The sequence below is a fragment of the Dama dama genome, chromosome 24 (genome assembly GCF_033118175.1).
Source record: "Dama dama isolate Ldn47 chromosome 24, ASM3311817v1, whole genome shotgun sequence".
Classification (NCBI taxonomy): Eukaryota; Metazoa; Chordata; class Mammalia; order Artiodactyla; family Cervidae; genus Dama; species Dama dama.
In genome coordinates, this window is record NC_083704.1 from 57,521,089 (window position 1) to 57,543,439 (window position 22,351).

Here is a 22,351-nt window from a genome sequence, read left to right on the forward strand (position 1 = left end):
GCATCTGTCATCTGTGAACAGTGAGCTCCGTGCGCACTGGGCCTCTGTCTGCTTTTCCTTAGCATCGCCTGAGCCCAGTGCCTGACACGTAGAAAATGCTCCATAGGTTTTTCTTCAATGAGATTGGTAAAATATCATTATCAATTGCTATATTTTCCCAAGATAACAGGATTTCACAACAGTAAGTGCACTTCCCAGAACCAAATATTTGAAATTGGAGGAGCCATTGATTCACTTAACATACATTTATTGAGTGTCTGTCATGTGTGAGGTCTGCCGTAGGCACTTGGGAAATAGCAGTGAAGAGAAAAGAACAGTCCCTTGGTGCCAAGCGCTGAGAAGAGCAGAGCAGGGAAGGGGACTGTGGATGGGCCAGGACGGCCTGGAGGAGAAGGTGGTGTTTAAGCAGAGGCCTAAGGAGGTGGCGGAGGAAGCATGTGACTGGGAGAGATCCAGCCAGAGTCACCTAGGGGATTGCGGGGTGAACTGTCTGATGCCTCATCCAGCCTCTTCTGTAACGCCGGGTCTGAGCCATGAGCTCCTGGGGGTTCAACCTAGGTTGGTCACGTCATTGCGTTGGATTTGAAAGACTAATGGTAAAATTGTTGGCTCCTTGGTATTCTGCTTATCAACTGCTATGTAACAAATTGCCCCCAAAACTCAGTGGTTGAAAACAATAATAACCATTTTATTGTATCTCATGATTTTATGGGTCAGGAGTTTGAGTAGGGCTTGATAGGATGCTTCTTCTGTTCCCTGTGGTATTGACGCACTTTGAGGTGGCGTCCAGCAGGCAGATGGACTGTTTGTGAGATAGGAGCTAGGAAGACCAGTGGGGACAGCGTGGGGTGAGGAGGACAGGTGGGTGTCCAGAATTCTGGCCAGGTTTTGGGTGCGGAGTCGTTGGATCTGCACATCCTCAGACCTGCAGTGGAATCTGTGGCTCCTGCACGAAGAATTTGAGGCTCCACGGCTGCACGTGTTTGGGGAGGAGCCTGTGAGAGGGAGAAGAGGGGAACCTTCTCGAGGCTGTGAGAATGAAGCCATCATCCCATGGCCCAGTTTTGACAGAGGGCTCAGCAGGGCCTCAGCTGTCACGTGTCATTGTTGAGAGTTTGTGCGCAGTGGTATCTAAAGCAGTGCCGGCCCAGTCTGCCCATGCGTCTTTGCAGCCCCTGGTACTCAGCCTGGTACTCGGCACATTTTTGGTCAAGCCTTCAAAGCAGTGGCCGATTTGTCTGACCGTGTCACGCACGCAAGGTGGGACAGCCTGGTGGGCGAAAGCCACGGCTTGAGTGCCAGACATGCCCGGGATCATGTCCTAGCCTTGTCGCTTGCTACAGTGTGATGCTGGGTGGGTTCCTGATCTCAGAAGCGCTCAGCCCCTTCATCTGTAAAATGGTTGAGTTACGTACAGTATTATCTACCTGGCACAAAGCAAGCTAGCAGGAGATGACAGCCGGAAGAGGAGAGCCCATGTCTGCCCGGTACCCACGGGGCCTGGCAGGCTGTTGGTGTGCACAGCGGTCTGCTGATGGTTGAATTAAGACCAGGCAGGCCTCTGCTCCCAGCCTCCTGAGATGGGTTCTGTGATGGATGCTCACAGAACACTCTGTAGCTCTGGGTACCCTGTGCTCTTTGCCCAACAGGTCTCAAATGTGTTTTTGCTGTTGCCAGCCCCTGAGGTAAAGCTTGTTGCAAGCTGACTTCTCTAGAAGCAGATGCTGAGATGGAATCTTGATGGCAAATGTCTGTTCGGGGTTGCCAACTGTGAAGGGAAGTAGGAGGAAATAGGCTTGGGCAGAGACATCTTGCCAGCCCGGCATGAGGCTATGTGCATGCTAAGTCACTTCAGCCGTGTCCAACTCTCTGTGACCCTATGGACTGTAGCCCACCAGGCTCCTCGTCCATGGGATTCTCCAGGCAAGAATACTGGAGTGGGTTGCCACGCCCTCTTCCAGGGAATCTTCCCGACCTGGGGATTGAACCCGTGTATCTTACATCTTCTGCATTGGCAGGCGGGTTCTCTACCACTTGCGCCACCTGGGAAGCCCAAGTATGTCAAGAGTGGAGGGGAACTCACAAAGAGTCACATGTTGTAGAGAAACCTTTGCTTGTCTTTTGTAGGTTTTTATAACGCAGACATTGAAAGGGACATTAGCTATGTGGGCTGTCTGTAACAATAATACAGAATTGATTAGAGAGACAGTCCCTGTCCCGGGAGGTTGCTGGGCTCAGACCACAGTTGGAATAGGAGGGCCATCTGGAGTCGGGCCAAGGAACCTGTTGCAGAACCACCACGTCTTGGTTGTGATGATAATTCTAAAACCATGCTATCTATTAATCACTCATAGTAAGCAATCAGTAACTATTTGTCAAATGAATAGAGAGATTTCTTTGGAGTGTCTAAAATGTGTGAGGTGCAGATACTGGAGGCCATGATAATCTCCCTTTTGTCAAAGTCATTTAGCACCCCTTGACCAGACCTCACTTTGAGACAGACTGTATTGGAGCTTTAGCATCAGTCCTTCCAATGAATATTTAGGACTGATTTCCTCTAGGATGGACTGATTGGATCTCCTTGCAGTCCAAGGGACTCTCAAGTGTCTTCCAACACCACTGTTCAAGAGCATCAATTCTGCGGTGCTCAGCTTTATTTATAGTCCAACTCTGACATCCATATCTCACATCTTACATCAAAACAACATTCCCCTTTGAATGTACACATTGTGATGTGTTGACTTGAGATTAGTCATAAAAAATTTTTAATTGGTTAAGCAGTATCTTTCTTGATATATTTCATTCAGTTTCCTGATTTTTTCTGATCTATAGAGTTCCTCTAAAATGTAATTATATTATAATCCTCTTTTATCATTATTTCAGAAAAGTACTCACAGACATATTTTCTAGAAATGTTGAATGGGTGTCCTGGTGGGTGTACCCTTGCAGATTCTTCCAATGTTTTTATCTTAGGATATACCTACTTCTAAGACCTAGTTTAATTTGACTGTAGAATGGTCCTATTTATGCGTAAAAACTAACTTACCAACAAACGATACTAAAAATCTTTAAAATATAATACAGCTGCAGTGCATCTTTAACCCTGCTTCGAAGCTGTGGTAGAACTGGGACAGTCAGTCGGGTGCTAAAGGAGGCCCTTGGAACTAAGTGTGGTCATCATGCTCAGTACAGGGTTCGTGGTTCTTACGGCATTCATCTCCTTTCCTAAAAATCAGAGGGGGGAACAGTAGAGTCCATGACATTGTTTTCTCAACTAATGTACATTGGTCAAAGCCTTATCTACCTCTGTTGTTGTTGTTCAGTCGCTCAGCCATGTCTGACTTTTTGTGATCCCATGGACTGCAGCATTCCAGGCTTCCCTGTCCTTCACTAGCTCTTGGAGTTTACTCAAACTCATGTCCATTGAGTCAGTGATGCCATCCAACCTTCTCATCCTCTGTTGCCCCCTTCTCCTCCTGCCCTCAGTCTTTCCCAGCATCAGGGTCTTTTCCAGTGAGTTGGCTCTTTGTGTGAGGTGGCCAAAGTATTGGAGCTTTAGCATCAGTCCTTCCAATGAATCATCAGGGTTGATTTCCTTTAGGATTGGCTGATTTCATCTCCTTATAGTCCAAGGGACTCTCAAGAGTCTTCTCAAGCACCACAATTTGAAAGCATCATTTCTTCGGTCCTCAGCCTTCTTTATGGTCCAACTCTCACATCCGTATGTGACTACTGGAAAAACCATAACTTTGACTGCATGTACCTTTGTTGGCAAAACTAACATGTAGTTCAGACTGCCTCTGAACTTAATCTCCATCATGGTGTCCCATAAGTGACTCTAGGCTGGAGGAGATTGAACAAGCACAGTCGTGGCTCACTCCTCCCTGCTTCCATCCCTACCCCCACCCTCAGCTCCAGTGGACATATAGTACCAGAACCGCAGTATCAAAAGGGCATGGGATGAATGCCAGTCAAGTTCTTCCACAGAACTGCACAGAGTTATTTAGGTGTGGCCCATTCCTGTTGCTTATTCTAATGGATATGAGTCTTCTTCTGGAAAAGGTGGCCACATGGACAGCTCTGTCTGTAGACTGCCTTGGGACGGTCATCCTCTCCTTGACTCTAGGTGGTTCTTATTGTGCTGGGACCCCTGTTGACCTGCTGGTCCCAGGCCAATGCTTGTTTGCCACCAACTGCTCACACTTGGGGTGTGTTGGCAAGGCCTTTGTATTGTCTCTTGCTCTCCTTGTTGCTGTCCACTTTCTGCTCACTTCATTCCTCACTGACGTGTAGTTTAGAAGTGGGCGGGGGAAAGGACACTGTTGCAGAGTCCAGTGCTTCGGCGTCCCGTTTGGAGGGGATGGCCTTGGAACCGAAACCACAGCAATTCACAGCCCACTGGGAAAACGAGATGCCTTCTCTGAAGCAAGTGGCAAAGCCGGGATGGTTCATGGTCCTGCTCTAATCGTCTGCTTTGGGAATGCCAATGGACTCACCTGGAGAAACTTGGGAGATAAGTTTGCCCAGAGAAGAAACTATAAATTGTTCAGCCAAAATGGTTTTATGGTATTTTTGAAGTGTTATTTCCTTATCCCAGTCTCTTATTCTTCATTCTCTAATATGGCTGTTTGATCTCTATACACATTTAAAATATAGAGACAGGGTAAAAAAAAAAAAGTGTAAAGTAATGGATATTTGTAAACAGTCATTTAAAAAGCACTTTTCTAATGACTGAAAATTTTTAATGTGATAAATTTGCCAAATAGTAAAAAGAGACACAAAGGTAAATTACATTATTTTTTTTTCAGGCTAATCTCTATGTTGAAATCTTAAAAAAAAAAAAAAGTTAGCATTATACAATATGAAAAAGAGAAGCATGGAGGCAGATATCCTTCCAGTGGCCTCAGAAACAAGAGGGCAAATAGGGCCAGTCCATTGTATAGGGAGCAGGTAGAGTAGACCATCCTACCAGCCACTCAACAGAGTGAGCTCTAATGGAGCCAGGTCCCCACCAACCCAGGTTCTTACTCTCCCTGCACGGGTTGTGAAGACCACTTCCATGGCACCAAGGGACAAGCTGAATCCTGCCCAGATCAGCGTGGCAGCCAGGTGAGGAATCACAGAGCCTCCAGAAGACGTGGGTTGGAAGCCAGCAGAATTCAGGTGACATGCTGGTATGGTCAGTTACCCAGAGGCTCAATGACCAGTGCTGCAGATAGTTTCAGAACAGGAACAAGGACCCAACTGGCCCAGAATAGATCAAGGAGAGCAGAAGGGAATTAGATCTGAGATTGTTTGGAAGGATTCTAGAGCAACACCTGCCATGGGTATCAGCCTCCAAAACCAGAGTAGAAATTCTCCAAAGACAGAAGCTTTCATGAAGCCTTGTGTATTCATGGACTGTGGCAATGGCCGATGCTTCTGTGTCTTCTTTTGGAAGAGATTGCGTCAGAACTGAAGCCACAGCGATTCCCATTGCTCCGAGAAATCAAACGCCTCCTCCAGGGCACAGCTGCATTAATGCTCAGGCAAGTGGCAAAGCCTCGGGGGCCTGTGGTGTCTGTCGTTCATTAATCCTCCTCTGAAAACCACAGGCTTTGCAGCCAGGAGCCAGTCAGCAGTCTCCTGGGATGGCCAGTCAGTTTTAAAGAGTCCAACTTGGCAAATCCTGACCAAAAGTAATAATGCTATTCAAATTCATCCCTTTCTGAGTTTTCTACCTCCCTTTTCTCATTCCTTCTCCTTCTCCACTTTCTCTCTGGCCTATCAGTAAGGGAAGCTGTGTCTGAATTTCTTGACACTTCCAAAAGGACCGCTCAACTCAGAGAAGCCACCTCAGAAGGATAGAGCCCCCGAGGTTGTCTCCAGCAGCATAGATGACAGCTTCAGGCTTCCCTCTCTCCTCGTGAATGAAACCCACTGAGCCTGGCTGATGCAGCCCAGGTTCTTCAGGGTCTTCACAAGATCCCGGCGGAACCTCTCGCCCACAAAAACGTAGAGAACAGGGTTCAGGCAACTGTGGAAAAAGGCCACGGTCTGAGTGACCTGGAAGCAGATGTCAATTTTGATGGAGAGGGCGCAGCTGGAGATGAACATGGCGTAGGCATCGATGGTCTGCACCAGCAGAACACAGTTGTGGGGGAACTGGGACAGGACAAAGACGGTGAGCACAGTGATGGTCACCTTCAGGGCCTTGTGCTTGGAAGACTTCTTGGCCTGGATCAGGGTGTGGATGATGATGGTGTAGCAGCAAGCCATGACCACAAAGGGGAGGAAGAAGCCCAGGATGACCTTCAGGGTCAAGACAGCCGACTTGAGTTTGGTACTCTCGTCGCTGGAGTAGACCATGGTGCAGATAGCAATTCCGTGCTCCTCCTTGACTTGGCTGTACAGGAGTTCCGGGAGGCAGAGTGCGGCCGCCATCACCCAGACGGTGAAGCAGACCATCTTGCTGTAGAGGAGCCTTTTCCGCCTCCACATCTGCGCTCTCATGGCCTGCGCGATGGCGATGTACCTGTCCACGCTGATGCACATGATGAGCAGCACGCAGCTGTAGAAGTTCATCTTGTACATGCTGTTGACCACCTTGCACATGAAGGTCTGGAATTTCCACTGGTCAGCGGCGGCAATGGCCCAGAAGGGCAGGGTGGCGAGAAAGAGAAGGTCGGCGATGGCCAAGTTGAGAAGGAACATGTCGGTCATGGTCTTCACTCTCGTGCAGTACCAGTAGACCAGGATGACGAGGCTGTTGCCCACGGCCCCCACGATGAACACGAGCCAGTACAGGGGTGGGAGGAAGTGGCCAGCAAACTGCCTGACATGGCTTTTCTCACAGAAGTAGTCCGTGAAGTTGCCGTCATACTCCATGGGCGGCGTGCCATCGTAGGCGTAGTCATCTGACAGGTTAGGGATTAGGCTCTGCAAGGAGACACAAGGCGACACTGGGTCAAGGGCTGGCTTTTGGAGGTTCTGTCTGATCACAAAGGCATGGAGCCCTTGGACCTTCCAACCCCAAAAGGCTGTGAGAAGGCAGAAGAAATGTGTGTGTGGGAAGTAGGAATTCCGAGAGCATCTGCTTAGATTGTAAATGATTTATTTATTCAACAAATGTTTATTAAGCAGGTACTGAAGAGTCAGGTGTGGTTCCCACTCTCGTGGAACTTTCCTCCTCTGGGAAGAGACACGCAAGCAAAGGAACAGTCACGGGCCACATGGCAGGTGCTCCATCGGGATGGAAAGAGGGTCTCAGGGCCACTGGTGGGCGAACTTAGCCAACTAAGTGAACGAGTCTGTTCCTTCTCCTGTTGACTCTGCACTCCCTAAAAGGTCCTCAGAGGCTTTCACACTTCTCTGGGTCCAGATTCCCGAGTCCTGTGAAAGCTATGGATCCTCTGCTGAGCAGCAACAGTCACACATGCACCCACTTACACATGTGCACACACATGAGCACACACGCTTACGTATACACCCTCACGTACATGCACATACGTAGAAACCGGCATTGGCTATGTGATTTCAGAATCTCTTATTCAGAATTTGTTAGGAATTTCAAGACAGCGGAGCATTAACTCAAGCAAGTAACACTTCTAAGCATGAGGCCTTGTGCGACACACACATGAAGCCAGCCCTCACAAGCCCTCACATTTACAGACACACGTGCACACAAGCGTGCCTACACGAATGCACATACATATTCACATGTACACACCCCCACACATGCATGCACACATTCAGACACCTGTGCTCACACCCTCACAATGTGCACACAAGCACGCATGCACACACACACATCCTTTGATACAGCTAAGGACTCTCCAGGCATATTTTCGGAGTGATTGAATTCACACACAAAAACCTGGAATTGAATGAATTTCGTCAAGACCACAAGGCCAGCCTGTATCATCGGATGATCAGAGTGCTGGCCATCTTTATGACAAAGACAGAGGACAAGTTCATGTCCTAGGCTAGGGGAAGCCTGGACACACCCGTCCACCTGTGTCAAGACTTGTACTCCTACCTATGAGTGGTGGGTAAACACCCTTTGGATCTCAGGCAGAGGATCCTCTGAAAATCTCCCAGCAAATATAAATGTCAGTTATTTACCAGCTTATTTGCTTCCCTACTGTCAGAGCCCCGAGTGCACGCCAGACCTGGTGTGGAGTTCAGGATATACATGCATTTAATCCTGGACCTTCCAGGTAGGGGTGGGCCCCTCTTCCAGATGAGGGGCAGCTGGCTACCAGGAGGAATTCTGAGGTGGCCAAGCCATTTCTTCCGTCCTCTCTGCTCTCTGAGCCCTGGAGACACTGCTCTTGCTGGAGAAGCCACCCACAGAGGCTGTTCTCAAGGTCTGGGTCAGAATAAGACCTAGAGAGATCACTGTAAGGATCTGAGCACGCCCTGGACCCCCCTGGCCTGAGCACTGGGTAGAGTGATTTCCCACAGGCTGCGCTGTATATCCTGGGGACTGTGTCGAGGTGGCTTCTGAGGAGCTCGCTGGGCGCCCCGCCTCCAGGGCCTTTCGGTCCAGCTCTGTGTGCACTCAAGACCTAGCTCAGGTGTGCATTTGGCACTTACCTATAAAAGAGATGTGAAGCAAGGCTTTCATATTTCCTGAAGGACAAGTGAGAGTTTTTTTTTTTAACTCATGAACCACATGAATTTTGTGACTGATGAGGATTCCCTTTGTAATTGGGAAGCTCAGTCAAACTGGTAGCCCAAGTATAGTTACCAAGGAAAACCCTTTGACCAGTGCTGCCTAATAGGAATATAAGGCAACTCCTTAATTTTGCATTTTCTAGTAGCCAAGTGAAGTCAAAAGAAATAGGTGGGTCTCACCTTAATAATGTGTTTTATTGAAACCTAGCATGTCTAAAATATTATTTCATTATGTAAGCAATGACTTCTCTGGTGGCTCAGACGGTAAAGTGTCTACCTTCAATGCAGGAGACCGGGGTTCAATCCCTGGGTCGGGAAGATCTCCTGGAGAAGGAAATAGCAACCCACTCCAGTATTCTTGCCTGGAAAATCCCATGGATGGAGGAACCTGGTAGACTGTAGTCCATGGGGTTGCAGAGTTGGACACAACTGAGCGACTTCACTTTCACTTTCTTTCTTTCAAGCCGTGTAAAAGTTACCAAGCTATTTCACATCCTTTTGTTGCATAGACTATTTTTGGACTAAGTGCATTTTATAATCAGGGGACATCTTAGTCGGAGTGACCGCACTTCAAGTGCTTACAGGCTCTACGTGACTTGTGGCTACCGCATTGGACAGGTCAGTTTCAGGCTGAAAACCCAAGTTCTGACTCTTCCTCTTTTCTCGCCGTTCTGTCAATTTGCTCTGACCCTATTTGAATGTATATCCTTTCTTTTCTGTTGTGTGCACTCCGTAACTGCCTCATGCCTGTTTTGGAACATGACAGGGCCCATGGGGCCAGAGTAAAACAGGCTATCATTACTGCTGGCAAGGGCCCAGTCTCTCTCTGACGGGGCTGACCATTCTCTTCCACATTCTCTTCTTAGTGGAACGTCTAGAAGTTCTCTTTCCCAAGGTTTCCCTTGAAACATTTCTTAGCAAACTGTGTTGCTCTTAGACCCTTTTAAAAACATGACATCTTCACCAACTGGACCACTGCTCGCAGCCTGTGGTCCACCATGAGCAGTGGTCTGAGCCAGATCTAGAATCTTCTCCCACTCTGAGGAGCAGCAATCCTTGGTGGCGGGGTGTGTGGGGGGGCGCAGACCTGGCCACGATGGATGGTGTTTGTGTGAAGATCCCGCCATCTTATTCCTTGACCAACTAAGAGGTCAGCATGCTCACCTTAAGCTTGAGAAACAGCTCTTTATTTCTTGTTCGTTGGTGATAAATAATGTGATTTGTTCACTCATTCAGCAAGTATTTACTAAGCACAGACTACATGCCAGGCAAGGAAACCACTTCCAAAGGACAGTGTTCTTGTCAGTGATGGTAATAGAAGTGGAGCAAACCACGAGAAAGTCCTTGACTCACCTGTCATGGAATGGGGCGGGGGGTGGGGTGGGGGGCAGGAGGGTGGTCTGCCTGCATGTGGGGCCCTGAACTCCACACCACAGATGTGCCCTAGACAGGGCAGCATCGTAGGATGGCTCTGTTATTCCCAGGGGGCTGCTTAATTGGAGTAGTTATATCATTCGGATGCTTTTTAGAATTTTGATCAAGAAGAGAAGTACCTTATAGTCATAGATCTAAGTGAACAAGAGACTGTCTCACAGCATGCCCAGGGACTGGCCTGGAACTCAGCAGCATGGGAACTCACCGCCTTCCGCTCACATAGGCTTTGGTTTCTGCCCCGGACAGAGCTTTTAGAGGCTCAACAGGTTTTAGAGTGATTTTCAGGTGTTAGAGACCATCTTACAGTGGAGGGCTTCCTTGATAGCTCAGTTGGTAAAGAATCTGCCTGCAATGCAGGAGACCCGAGTTCAATTCCTGGGTGGGGAAGGTCCGCTGGCAAAGGATAGGCTACCCATACCAGTATTCTTGGGCTTCCCTTGTGGTTCAACTGGTAAAGAATCCACCTGCAATGCGGGAGACCTGGTTTTGATACCTGGGTTGGGACGATCCCCTAGAGAAGCGAAAGGCCCTTCTCTACCCACACCAGTATTTTGGCCTGGAGAATTCCATGGACTGTTCAGTCCATGGGGTTGCAAACAGTTGGACACGACTGAGTGACTTTCACTAGAGAGGAGGAGACAGACCCAAGGAACAGAAGGTTTTGGCCCAAACCCTCAGCCTCAAGCTGGGGCACTTGTAATCCCTCCAGACCTGGCACCTTGCTCTCCTGATGTTGTCACTGTTATTTGCTGTTTGTTATTTGTTGTTGTTCAGTCCCTAATTCGTGTCTGACTTTTGCCAGGCTCCTCTGTCCTTCACTGTCTCCTGGAGTTTTCTCAAACTCATGTCCATTGAGTTGGTGATGCCATCCAATCAGCTCATCCTCTGCCTCCCTCTTCTCCTCCAGCCCTCAATCTTTCCCAGCATCAGAGTCTTTTCTAATGAGTTGACTCTTTGCATCAGGTGGCCAAAGTATTGGAGCTTCAGCTTCAGTCCTTCCAGTGAATATTCATGGTTGATTTCCTTTAGCATTGACTAGTCTGATCTCCTTGCTGTCCAAGGGACTCTCTCAAGAGTCTTCTCCAGCGCCACAATTCGAAAGCATCATTTCTTTGTTGCTCAACCTTCTTTATGGTCCAACGCTCATATCTGTACATGACTGCCGGAAAAACCATAGCTCACACTGGCCACCCCAAGCCTGAGCCTCAGCGTCTGGGTCCCAGCACCTGAGCTGAGTGGCTGTCAGATCCCCCACCTGCATCCTCCCCCCGCCCATCCCGGAAAGACTGTGGGCACCAGAGGATGCCCTGTGGCTTCCTCTGCCCAGGGCAGCCGGGAACTGCCTCTTGCTGGGGGCAAACCTCAGTGCACAGCAGATAAGGGGCAGGCACTGCCTGCCAGTGCTGCTGCCAGGCTCTCCACCCACAGGCCCCGGCTCCTGAGCCCGAGCAGGCGTGTCTTCCTCCTCCTGGGAGCCCTTGGCCCAAAAGCTGCGGCCTAGGCACTGAAGACTCTGCAGCCCCTGGACTCCATCTTCCCCCGACTTTCCGAGGCCTCCCTCCTGACTCTTGTCTCTGGATACCCTCCCCCGGCTCCAGGCACCTCTGGAAAGGCCACTGTGGAGGGCCAAGGCCGTATCCTTCCCTGCTCCTTGTACCAGGATGCGCAGCTGGAGAGAGGAGACGGGGCCGGGAGGGAAGAGGAGGGAGACAGGCAGGGAGGGACTCGGACTGGTGGGAGTGGGCAAGTCCCCACCTTCGAGGAGGGGAGACTTTCAGCCAGTGAGCCATGTGGACACTTGCCTTGAGGGAGGAACCCAGGGAAGCCGGGACCAAGACCGCCCCCCAGCACTCCTCTTCCTTTGAGCCATCTGAACTCTCTGTCCCTTCTCCCAGCTCCAGTTTCCTCATCTGCTAGCATGGCTCCGCCTTTACTGTGAGATAGAAGGAAGAAGGCGCCCGGGATGGTGACTGGCACATGGCCGGTCCCCGGAAGAGTGGCCCCAGGAAAGTCATGGTAGTTGACCAAGGTCGTAGCCACAGAGGTCCTGTCTTGTCCCCGTGTAGGTGGTGCCAGACACCTCTTGACCACAAAAGGTCATTATCTGAGTGCATTTTCTTCCTTTCTGGGGCTGCCTTGCAAATTTCGGATATTTTTTCCAAGATCCCAAATGATAAAACCGAATGACTGACGTTATCAGCCCTGTTTCCAGCATCAGGGATAAAGAGCAGATTCTGTCTCAGGAGAAACTACGGTTCTAATTTTGGTCAGAAAAATAGAGACTTATTTTGTTACTTCAGCTTTCCAGGTGGCTCTAGTAAAGAACCTGCCTGCCAGTGCAAGAGACATAAGAGACTTGGTTCGATCCCTGGGTCAGGAAGATCACCTAAAGGAGGGCATGGCAACCCCAGGCCCTAGCCTGGAGAATCCCATGGACACAGGAGCCTGGCAGGCTGCAGTCCATAGGGTTGCAAAGAGTCAAACACAACTGAAGTGACTTAACATGCACCTTGTCACTTCAGCAGGTCCAAAATAATTGTCTTTTTGTTGTTGTTATTGTTGTTACGGGAAACATGATCACATATGCAATACTAAATATCATCAGCATATGATAAATAACTTACTTGATATTAGTGGTGGCAACCACCACTCTCCATAGGTGGGGGGAACCTACAGTATGAAGGACAGTTGTCAACTCCACTAAGAATGTTTGACTTCAATACCTACGTGTAAAACCCAGATTCTCCCTTTGAGAAAGCAAAATTAAAATCCTTAGATATTTTTGTGAGCATTTTATATAAGTAAAGCATAGGAATTTTATTTGATTCTATAATTAATTATATTTGGCTATAAAATCATGAATGATTCTCTGGATAATAGCTGTACTCATTTCTATTAGCCTCTTTCAGAGAAATATATATCATTATTTGCTTTTTTGTAAAGACTATATAATGTTTGCTAAGAAACACGACTAACATGCCCACCGTGGGTCTTTTAAAAGCAAATGAATTCTCCTTTGCCCTCTTTTGTCTGAGTTTCAGAACAGACACATGGGACTAAGCACATTGTAAAGATCATAAAACCCTCACCTATGAGTAAAATCTGAAACAGCCTTCTCCTCTGCCCCCCGCCCCCACACACGGACCCCAGAGCTGTTCCACAGCTTCGTGTCTGCAGAGCCGTCCGTGCTGGGCACAGACCACCTGTCTGGAGCATCGCTCAGCAGACCTCTTGTCCTGGGAAACCACAGAGCACTCCTTCCCCCCCACTCCCCGAGAAAAGGCCCCCAAATGCAGTGTATTTCAAGGAGCCCAAGGGTGTGGCCATACTCACTGTGGCTTCTGTGGGGACCATGGTGGCTCAGGTTCAGACTTGCTTCTAGAAAGAGAGGGCAAAAATCAGAACGAGGACTGGCTTTTGACCGAACAGTAGCAAGTACCGAGAGATGGAGATAAAGCATTAAATTTGTTTGTTCTCACGAACAACAACAACAACAAAAATGCCAAGCTGAGTTAGAATCCATGTTATACTGATGGTGAGTTAAATAGATTTCAAATCAAGTCTAGATTTCACAGTCATCTAGGTTGTTAAACCTAGAGTTGAAAGAAACCTCTCCTTTAAGAGCACTTGGGAGTTTTGACATCTTCCCAGCATGTCCTTTTTACCGTAACCCTTTTTCTCATAACTCAGCTTCTCTATCAGGTGCCCCCACTCCAATTTTATCCACCAAGTGTCCCCTGAAGACGGCAGGACAGCAGACTTAAAAGACTGCTCCAGCTGACTGCAGAGGAGGGGCCTCTCGGTAACCAGGTGGCAAGGACCCCAGAGTGAGGTGGCCTCTGCCGGCATCAGAGTCCCTTGCCAGGAAGGGCCCAGCACCCCAGCACCTCCCTGCATGCTCGGTTTACAAAGTCAGGGCCTGTTTGCTCTGTACCTTGACTTCAGCAGGAAAAGGAAGTCCTACATTTCTTTACCGAAGAAAACATAGTTGTCTCATGCAGAGGGCCTCCAAACTAACTGAGCTAAATCTCCGCTCTTGTTTTCTTGTGTTTTGAATCTCTGCAAGACCCACCCCTCTGTGGCCAAGCAAACAACAGCTCAGTTCCTTTCAAGGAAGGGGTCTGTGCCCGAGTGGGGCATTTCTTCTTATACACCTTCAGTGAGCGTGTTTGCGAGAAACATGTTCAGCCCACGCCCCAGGCTTCTGGAAGGAAATTTCTCCCTCGTAGATCCAACTGTAACCTCTTGGGCTTGTTTTATTCTTGTTTTCATAACACAGCCTCATGACTCTCCCTGCTTTTCTAAGAGTGTAGTCGTTTTAAAAACACAGCCTGTGGATTGGGGGATTGAGATAGACGCATATACACGGCTATGTGTAAAATCGACAAGGACTCGTGAGCACCACTGTACGGCGCAGGGGACTCTCCTCCATGCCCTTCCGGTGACCTGAAGGCAGCCTAAAGAAGGGTGGGTGCCTATGTGTTACCTGGTTCACTTGCTGCACGGCAGGAACAAACACCGTAAAGCAACTCTATTCCAATTAAAAAAAATAAACATACTAGGTGGGATAGCCACTATGGAAACCCATTAACCACACATCATGAGGTATTTGCCCAAGGAAAATGCAAGCTTATATCCATACAAAGACTACTATATGAATGTTCACGGCAGCTTTGTTTGTAATAGCCAACGACTGGAAACAGCTCAACTGTCCTCCAAGTAGAGTGAATAAGTCACCGTGGAATATCCATGCAGTGAATTTGGAACAGCTGCTGATACAGCAATGTGGATAAATTTCAAAATAACCCGGGAAAAGTACGTACTGTGTGATTCCACTTACATAAAATTCTAGGGAATGGAAACTAATCAATAGTGACAGAAAGCAGACCAGTGATTTCCTAGAGAGATAGAGAAGGGCAGGGCAAGAGGACAGGAAGGGACAAGAGCAGGCCAAGAAGCCCCTGGGGTGAGCGGTGTGTTCACTGAAAGGATAGTGTGGTGCTCATGGGGGTGCACGATGTCAGAACTTGGGTTCTGTACTTCAGACATTTGCAGTGCTGGTACTGATCTCAGTAAAGTGGTTAAAGAAAAGAAGAAAAACAGCAAGATCTGATGAAAGCTTCCTCGCTTCTGTCCCTCTTCAGAGTCACATCGGGCCGTTAGCAGGTGGGGGAAAGACTCAGGACTTCCTCCTTGTAGCCTTCCTGCAGTAGCTCCTCCACCGTGCCTTGAAGTGCCTTGGGCTGTTGGGTGGGAATTGAGGGCTCAGTATGAACTCATGGCTTTTAGGGTTAGAAGAGATTAAGCAGATGATGTTTGATAGATCAGTCCATCGATTGATAAATAGATACAGATAAGTTTGTGTGGATGTGTTTTGTTCAGTCACTTCAGTCATGGCCGACTCTTTTTTGCGACCCCATGGACTGTAGCCCACCAAACTCCTCTGTCTATGGGATTCTGCAGGCAAGAATGAATACTAGAGTGGGTTGCCATTTCCTCCTCCTTCAGGGGATCGTTCTGACCCAGGAATCGAACCCACGTCTCCTGCATCTCCTGCATTGCAGGCGGATTCTTTACCCACTGCACCACAGGTGTTACATATTTTAGCATATTTCCTGACTCTGTCTGCTGAGACGACCTAAAAGCAAGGACACACAGTATAATGACCATCTGGTGCCCAGCTCTTCGTTTCTAAATACCTTTCTTCCTGACAAGGAACCCCATGGAGAAATGCCTGATTCCAGAGTTAGGGCAGGGAAACTGTAAGATGAACTTGGGACTGATTTTTAACCCAGAAAGCAAGTGTTTAAAGGCATTGAGGACTTGTCAAAGGACAGAGGCACCAACTTGAGAGGGTTCCACTAGCCAAATCTGAGGCAATTTGAGCATTAAATTAAATAATGATGGCAGTCATTATAGCACATTCAATTAATTAAGGATCCGTGGATCCATATTAAGAAAAATAAATGGAGAAAACTAAGCTGTCCTTATGGTGCCAACTAATAAGTACAGAGGATTACTGTAATTAGAAAATCACCAATGGATGATGAAATTAGCAGGTGAACATTTGATAAGAAATTTACTTAGTTTCAAAGGATCTCCCCCCAAATTACATATTGCTGCATTGACTTTATGATTTTTTTCTCTTATGCTCTGAAACAAATCTTTATAAAAAGTTGCCTAGTTAAGATGGAACAATCTCAACTCATCTAATTTAATTTTAATACATCTTGGGGAATAGGGAGATAGTTTTTAAGACATTTGTTAGAAAACACTTCATATATTTCTAGTATCTATGTAGCCCCAGACTCTTTGCGATCCCACATCGCCTCCTTTTAACTTGCATAAAAAGACTAAATATTAACCAGATAATATCTGAGAAAACAAATCCCCAAGGGAGGAGGCCACACGAAGAGGAAAGAATGGATTTGGTTATAGCTAGTTAGAGGTGGAAAATAAGGATTGATGGTAATGATGCTGGTGAGAGTGTGAGGGCAAGGCCTCCACACAGCAGTGGGGAGTGTACATTTGTGTGACCTTTGCGGAGGATTAAACCCTGTCTGTCAGAACGCACAGAGCACAGCGGCTCTGACTCAGCTGTTCGTCTGCTGGGAACACGCCCTCCTAGCACGGACTCACACAGACAGACAGAAGGGTAGATGGACCGGCTTCCCTGGTGGCTCTGGTGGTAAAGAGTTCACCTGCAAGGCAGGAGACCCGGCTTCGATTTCTGCGTCAGGAAGATCCGCTGGAGAAGGGAATGGCCACCCACTCCAGTATTCTTGCCTGGAGAATCCCATGGACAGAGGAGTCTGGTGGGCTACAGTCCATGGTGGTCGCAAAGAGTCAGACACGACTGAGCAACTAACACAAAAGATCCTGTATGTTGCTTCCCTGCCCCCCCCCCCCCCGCCCCCCAGAATCAAAAACACTAAAAGCAACCTATGTATCCAGCAGTAGGTAATATTCTGATACACTCATTCAATAAACCGCATGTAGCCAATAAATAGAATAAATTAGACCTCACGCTGATGCAAGGAGGTCACCAAGATTTTTAGGTATACACATGCAAAATGTAGAAGATTATGATGCCTGATCTTTTAAAAAAATATATAAAAGGTCACACACTTGATGGCTGTCAGTACTGAAGTGTTTTCTGGAAGGAGATTAAACAAGGATGACCAGTGGAAAATGAGACTTTCATTTTTTTCCTTTAGGTTTTGTAACCTATTTACATATTCTACTTTGTATACAACATTTTATTTTAAGGGCTGTCATAAAAATAACTTGTCAGCTTAAAAAAAGAAAAAAAGCCCCAGCGCTCTTTCGTCCTGTACGCCTGTTTGCAAAAGTTGTCCATGGGAGGAACTTAGCCCTGGAAGAATAAATTTAGCAAGTAAATTCACTGTGGCTACTACTGGCGACTTTGGAATCCTACACTGGCTCTCTGTAAAGGTTTATCTTCCTTCTGTTATAAAGGTGCTTTGGGCTCATAGAAGATTTGAAGAGAGCCCAAGGGTGAAAATGAAAATGAAAAATACTCCTCCCTAGACCCACCACCTAAAGACCCCAGCTCGAGCCTTTCCATCTGTTCCTCCTGCCCTTTGTCACATGGTTTTCATCTGTATTATTCCACAAACTGCAGAAGTGTCAGAACTTGCTTTCATTTTCTTCTGACCCCTGAGAAGGAGAGAAAAAGAGAAGGGGAAAACCCACAAGTGACAAAACACACTGGAAGCAAGGGACCTCGCAACCGTCTGCTGGGGGAACACAAGGACTGGGCTCGGAGCCACCCCAGGTCCCCCCCGGCCCCCGCCGCTCCACAAGGCCTCGCTGGGGTGTGGGAGCCACCCCGTCTACAAAGCCTGCTTGCGTAGAGTCTCCGGTGGAGTGAGGTGGGGGTGCACGCCAGCCCCCATCTGCTCCCTGGCCCATCCTTTGCTGCCTTGGGACCTTAGCAAGGAGCGACCTGCCCTCCCCCAGCCTCAGTTTCCTTGTCTGTAAAATGGACGTGATCACCCGGCCTACTCTGAAGGCTTGTTTCCAGGGTCAAGTGCAGTGCTGCACATTAAGGCTCTTAGCGGGATGCAGAGAACTCTGCAATGATGAGGAAGCAGGCTTCACCCCATAGCTCATTTACACAATGCACCCTGACTTGCTTGGCTTAAATACTGTGCAAGACGTGATCCATGTCTTCAAGAAGCTCACATTCAAGTACAGTGGACACGTCATGGCTGCAAATACCAATAATGGGAAATGCTATGAGATGATTTTGGAATTGGGAGAAAGAAGCCGAGTCCCCAGCACTGGGCAAAATCCAGGAGGGCTTCATTGAGAAGGCAACAATTTTGCTGGCTCTTGTAGGCTGAAGAGGGCTTCCCAGGTGGTGCTAGTGGTAAAGAACCTGCCTGCCAATGCAGAAGACACAGGAGAACTAGGTTCGATCCCCGGCTCGGGAAGATCCCCTGGAGAAGGGCATGGCAACCCTCTCCAGTATTCTTGCCTGGAGAATTCTGTGGACAGAGGTACCTGGTGGGCTGCAGTCCATGGGGTTGCAAAGAGTCAGACACGACAGAAGCAACTTAGCCCGCACACAAGTAGGCTGAAGAGCATGAGGGCGTTCAGTGAAGGGAGAAAATGTGACTCCAGGTCAGGAAACGTAGAAGATGTCCACACAGGTGTGAGTGCCAGAAAGCAGCAAGTGTGTGCAGGGTCCCGAGGAGGAGGGAGCTGCTCGTCTCTAAGAGTGGAAAGTGCCCATTAGAGAAGTTAGCCTGGAATCCACTAATACCTATCGTTTTTCTATTCTCTGCTGTCCTTCAAGGTAACCAGTGTGAGAATCCACAAAGAGTTACTCGTAGTAGCCCCAGTAAACTGGATACCGATACTAAAGTGAGTCAGGAAGGCAGGTCTTGACTTTGATCTTTGTCCAACGTGCCACATGGAAGCTGAATCACCTCCTGCTTTTTGTTTTTGTTTGTAAGCTCAGCTTTTTCACGTTGCACGACAGCAGGGCCTCAGCTGTCCCTCAGCCTGTCTGTTGCCCCCGCCTGGGTGAGGTTCGCGGCCCTCGCGGGGCAGGCACTGCGCCGGGCCCGGGGGCTGAGAGAGGGGGCCATGCAAGGGGGCTTCAGAGCAGATGGACAGGTACTCCGAAAAATAGGCTGTCAGACGCCAGATGCTGAAGTGACAGGTGAGCTTGGGTTTGTTGGGTGAGGGGAGGGAGGAGCAGGCCTCGTCCACTGGTGGCTGCCCCGCATCCCCACTCCGCACCCAGCAGCTGGCCACCCACAGAGGGTCCAAGGAGCCACAGCCAGCTAGGAGCTGATGAGGGCGAGCATGTTGACAGGCATGCAGTAATCAGTGAGGAGTCACTTAAAATAGAGCAGCTTTACTTTTATCTGATTGTAGAGGACTGTATTCACAATGAAGAAATAATAATCCCCCAAAGCAAGCATATATAATGAAGAAAATAAAATCTCCCCCAAACACCCCTTTCCTAGGATGGTCAGTGTTAAATCTTCTGAGATGCGGTCTTTTAGACATTCTAACACAATCCCACATACGTACAATACACACATAACGCGTAAAGGAAAGGAAATCAGACTACCCAAAGCGTTTTCTGTCTCGCTGTCTAGTTAACCGTCTCTCACAGACCACTTTTAATGCCAGTTCAGTGTGAAGTTATGTCACCAGATTGAGTGGCTGCCAAGTGTTCCACTCTCTGGATTCTATATGATTCATTTAACCAGTCACCTCTTGGTGCAGAGGTCACTTGTTTCCAGTTTTTCGCCGCTACAGAGAATGCTGCCAAAAACACACTTTCCCTGGGACAGCCCCTCAGACCCAGGGACCTCATCGGGGCTTCACTCTCCCAGCCCCGGTCCACCTTCTTGTCACCCGGCCCCCACTCTTGCTTCTCCCTCCTTCAAGGAACAGATCACTGAACAGACTGTCTTGCACCCCAGCCTCACACGTGTGGCTGGGAGGCAGTCTTATTACTCACCCTGGAAGCCTGGGCAAGGCACCCACCTGATTCACCTCCGCCTCCCTGGCAACTTCTAGCCAAGTGCTCAGGGCCACTGAGCAAACGAGTGTGTTTTAGAAGCCATCATTGCAGCACACGACTGAGGACCCAGCGCCCCTGGGTGGGGAGGAGGAGGAAGGTGATACTCACGGGGGAGGGCAGTGAGCGAGGCTCCCGGAGGAGGCGGCCCTGCCGGCTCTGGGGAAGGGCCTGGCTTGCTCTCTGCCTGGGACGAGGGGCAAGCCTTCTGTGAGCTCTGAGCAGGCTGCTCCCCGTAGTAAACACCAGAAAGGAAGCCAGGCCACCCCTGCCTGAGTTGTCACTGGTGGGGTGGCCAGGAGGGTGGGGAGAGGGGAGTCACCAGCTGCAGCTTCCAGCAATCAGCAGAGTTGGTGATGTGCAACCAGAACCGAAAAGCCAAGAAGTGCTGGGCTAAGGGAAAACCGTCTTCTCTGAAGATGCTCAGACAAGCTGATCGTCTGACAGCCATTTCTTTTCCTAGACAGCATGGCTCCTTTCAGGGAATGGGGAGGTGGAGAGTCCCGTCGGGAGCAGGCTGGCCCAAGTAGACCTTTCTAAGGTCTGGTTGTCTGGACAGGCCTGTGAGGGGGTGGTTATCACCCCCTGCCCCGTGCCCTGAGCATCACGGTGTGACCCGTTAGACCTTAGATATACCTAAACCCACACAGCTGTGCTAATACCATGGCTGCTATGGTACCACAGCTGCGAGTCACGTCCGCCTGTTTAAGTTCAAATTAATTACAATGTGACTAGTTCCCGAGTCACAGTAGCCACAATTCAGGTGCTTGACAGCCGTGTGTGGCCGCGGCTACGATGGTAGACGGCAGGTGAGGAGCAGGCCCATCATCTCCGAAAGTCCCATCAGGTGGCAGTGCCACCTTCGAAGGTCATGTATGAGACACACACATCTGGGAACGCAGGGAGCGTTGGAGAGCCAGGAACCCCTTAAAACTGAGGTCAAACACAGTAAGATTTTATTCTGATGGATAGTGGTCTGACGTGACCACTATCCATGAGATATGTCAACATCAATGATGCATTTCATCTTACTGATCATGGGTGTTCAGGTGACATTTTGAAAAATGCCTAAACAAACAGATGTTATATTTTTAACGAAGTCACACGTGCAAGTCTTCACCAGCCACAGCAGCTACGGTGGGGCCTTCGAACGTGACACAGTTGCACCTCTCTGGGTCCCAGGGTCAGGCACCATGCCTGGTATTTGTGGGGCATTTGGGGAATAATTGTGAAAGAGAAGCTGCAGTCAACAGCCTCTGATGTCCAGAACAGAGAAAAGATTCCAGTTGATTCTTTTGTCATTATGGCAAAGACTCTTTTTTTTTTTTTTTTTTTTCAGATTTGTTCTGGGGAGAAAGTCTCACTGCAGTGAGACTGAGTTCACCTATTCAGTGTATTATATATCGTCCTGTGGCCTTCGCAGTGTTCTTCCAGGCACAGGACCCATTCATCACAGCCACCATTAGTTCCTACAGAGCAAAGCCATGCAGAAGATGCAGCTGGGTTTATTATCTAAATGGGAAGGCCAACAAGTAGCCCATGTGAAACGTACAGCGCAGTGAGCAGTAAGAATGAAAGCAGTAGCTGATTCAGCAGCCTTGAGGGAGCCGTGAATTCCCTAACCTCGTCCACATTCATTGAGCATCGTGTCTAAAACGGGGCCTGACTGAGAATCGGCTGAACACCGTGGCCTTTCACTTCTCCCTTGGAGTTGGCAAATGATGACAGAGAAGGAAGGGGCCCCCCCCAACTGATTTCTGGGAGTCTTGGCAGAGGGAGCGGTGATGTGGCTCCTCCCTTATGTTTGCTTGGGACCTGGGAAAGCTTCCAGGAGGCTGAGCCGTGCACTACAAGGGCAAACGCCCTGGGCAAGGAAGATGGCTGTGCTTTCTACCTCCTCTTGACTCGGGCTGCTTGCCCACCACGTGGCTGGTGAGTCTGGTGGGAAGAGGGGCATTGGGGGCGGTGGTCAGGGAAGAAGAGAAGGAATCAGTGTGCTGCTGTGGGAAGAATTCTCTCTTCTGTGTGGCCCCGGCCCCGCCCCTGCCCCCGCGGTCCACATGTTCTGGAAGTCAATCCAGAAGTTCTAGATGAGCCACTTTGGAATTCCCAGGTTTTCCCTGGGTTGCAGAGGAGGCTGGGATGACGAGGCCAGGGAGGCAGGAAGATGCGAGGGGGCAGTAGGGAGAACTT

The 22,351-nt window shown here is 48.9% G+C and overlaps 2 protein-coding genes across 4 annotated transcripts in view; one reads left to right on the plus strand and one right to left on the minus strand.

Annotated features, from left to right (window-relative positions):
- Positions 1-521: 521 nt before the first annotated feature.
- CCR9 (C-C motif chemokine receptor 9) lies at positions 522-20,419 on the minus strand. 3 transcript variants are annotated; one of them, XM_061128821.1, is made up of 3 exons: positions 20,099-20,214; positions 13,426-13,470; positions 522-6,918 (listed from the first exon to the last, which is right to left on the minus strand). In XM_061128821.1, exons 2-3 carry the CDS (start codon positions 13,444-13,446, stop codon positions 5,836-5,838), a joined length of 1,104 nt encoding a protein of 367 aa, XP_060984804.1. In that variant the 5' UTR covers positions 13,447-13,470; positions 20,099-20,214; the 3' UTR covers positions 522-5,835. The 3 variants fall into 3 exon arrangements, with proteins under 3 accessions (XP_060984804.1, XP_060984803.1, XP_060984802.1); XM_061128820.1 differs by having other exon boundaries at positions 523-6,918; positions 20,125-20,263; XM_061128819.1 differs by lacking the exon at positions 20,099-20,214 and adding an exon at positions 20,270-20,419 and having other exon boundaries at positions 525-6,918.
- A 1,547-nt stretch (positions 20,420-21,966) lies between these two features.
- The window catches only part of LZTFL1 (leucine zipper transcription factor like 1), a 55,408-nt gene continuing 55,023 nt past the window's right edge, over positions 21,967-22,351 (plus strand). The window contains exon 1 of the mRNA XM_061128823.1: positions 21,967-22,090. The gene's annotated coding sequence lies outside the window, so the exon portion shown is untranslated. The remainder of the gene's footprint in view (positions 22,091-22,351) is intronic.

What these genes read in the sequence shown, in the direction of transcription:
- CCR9 (XM_061128821.1), bottom strand. Translation starts at nt 13,446, where the DNA reads ATGGTCCCCACAGAAGCCACA. An exon ending in TGGTCCCCACAGAAGCCACA is followed by an intron (nt 6,919 to 13,425) that starts GTGAGTATGGCC and finishes GTCTCCTTGCAG; the next exon opens with AGCCTAATCCCTAACCTGTC.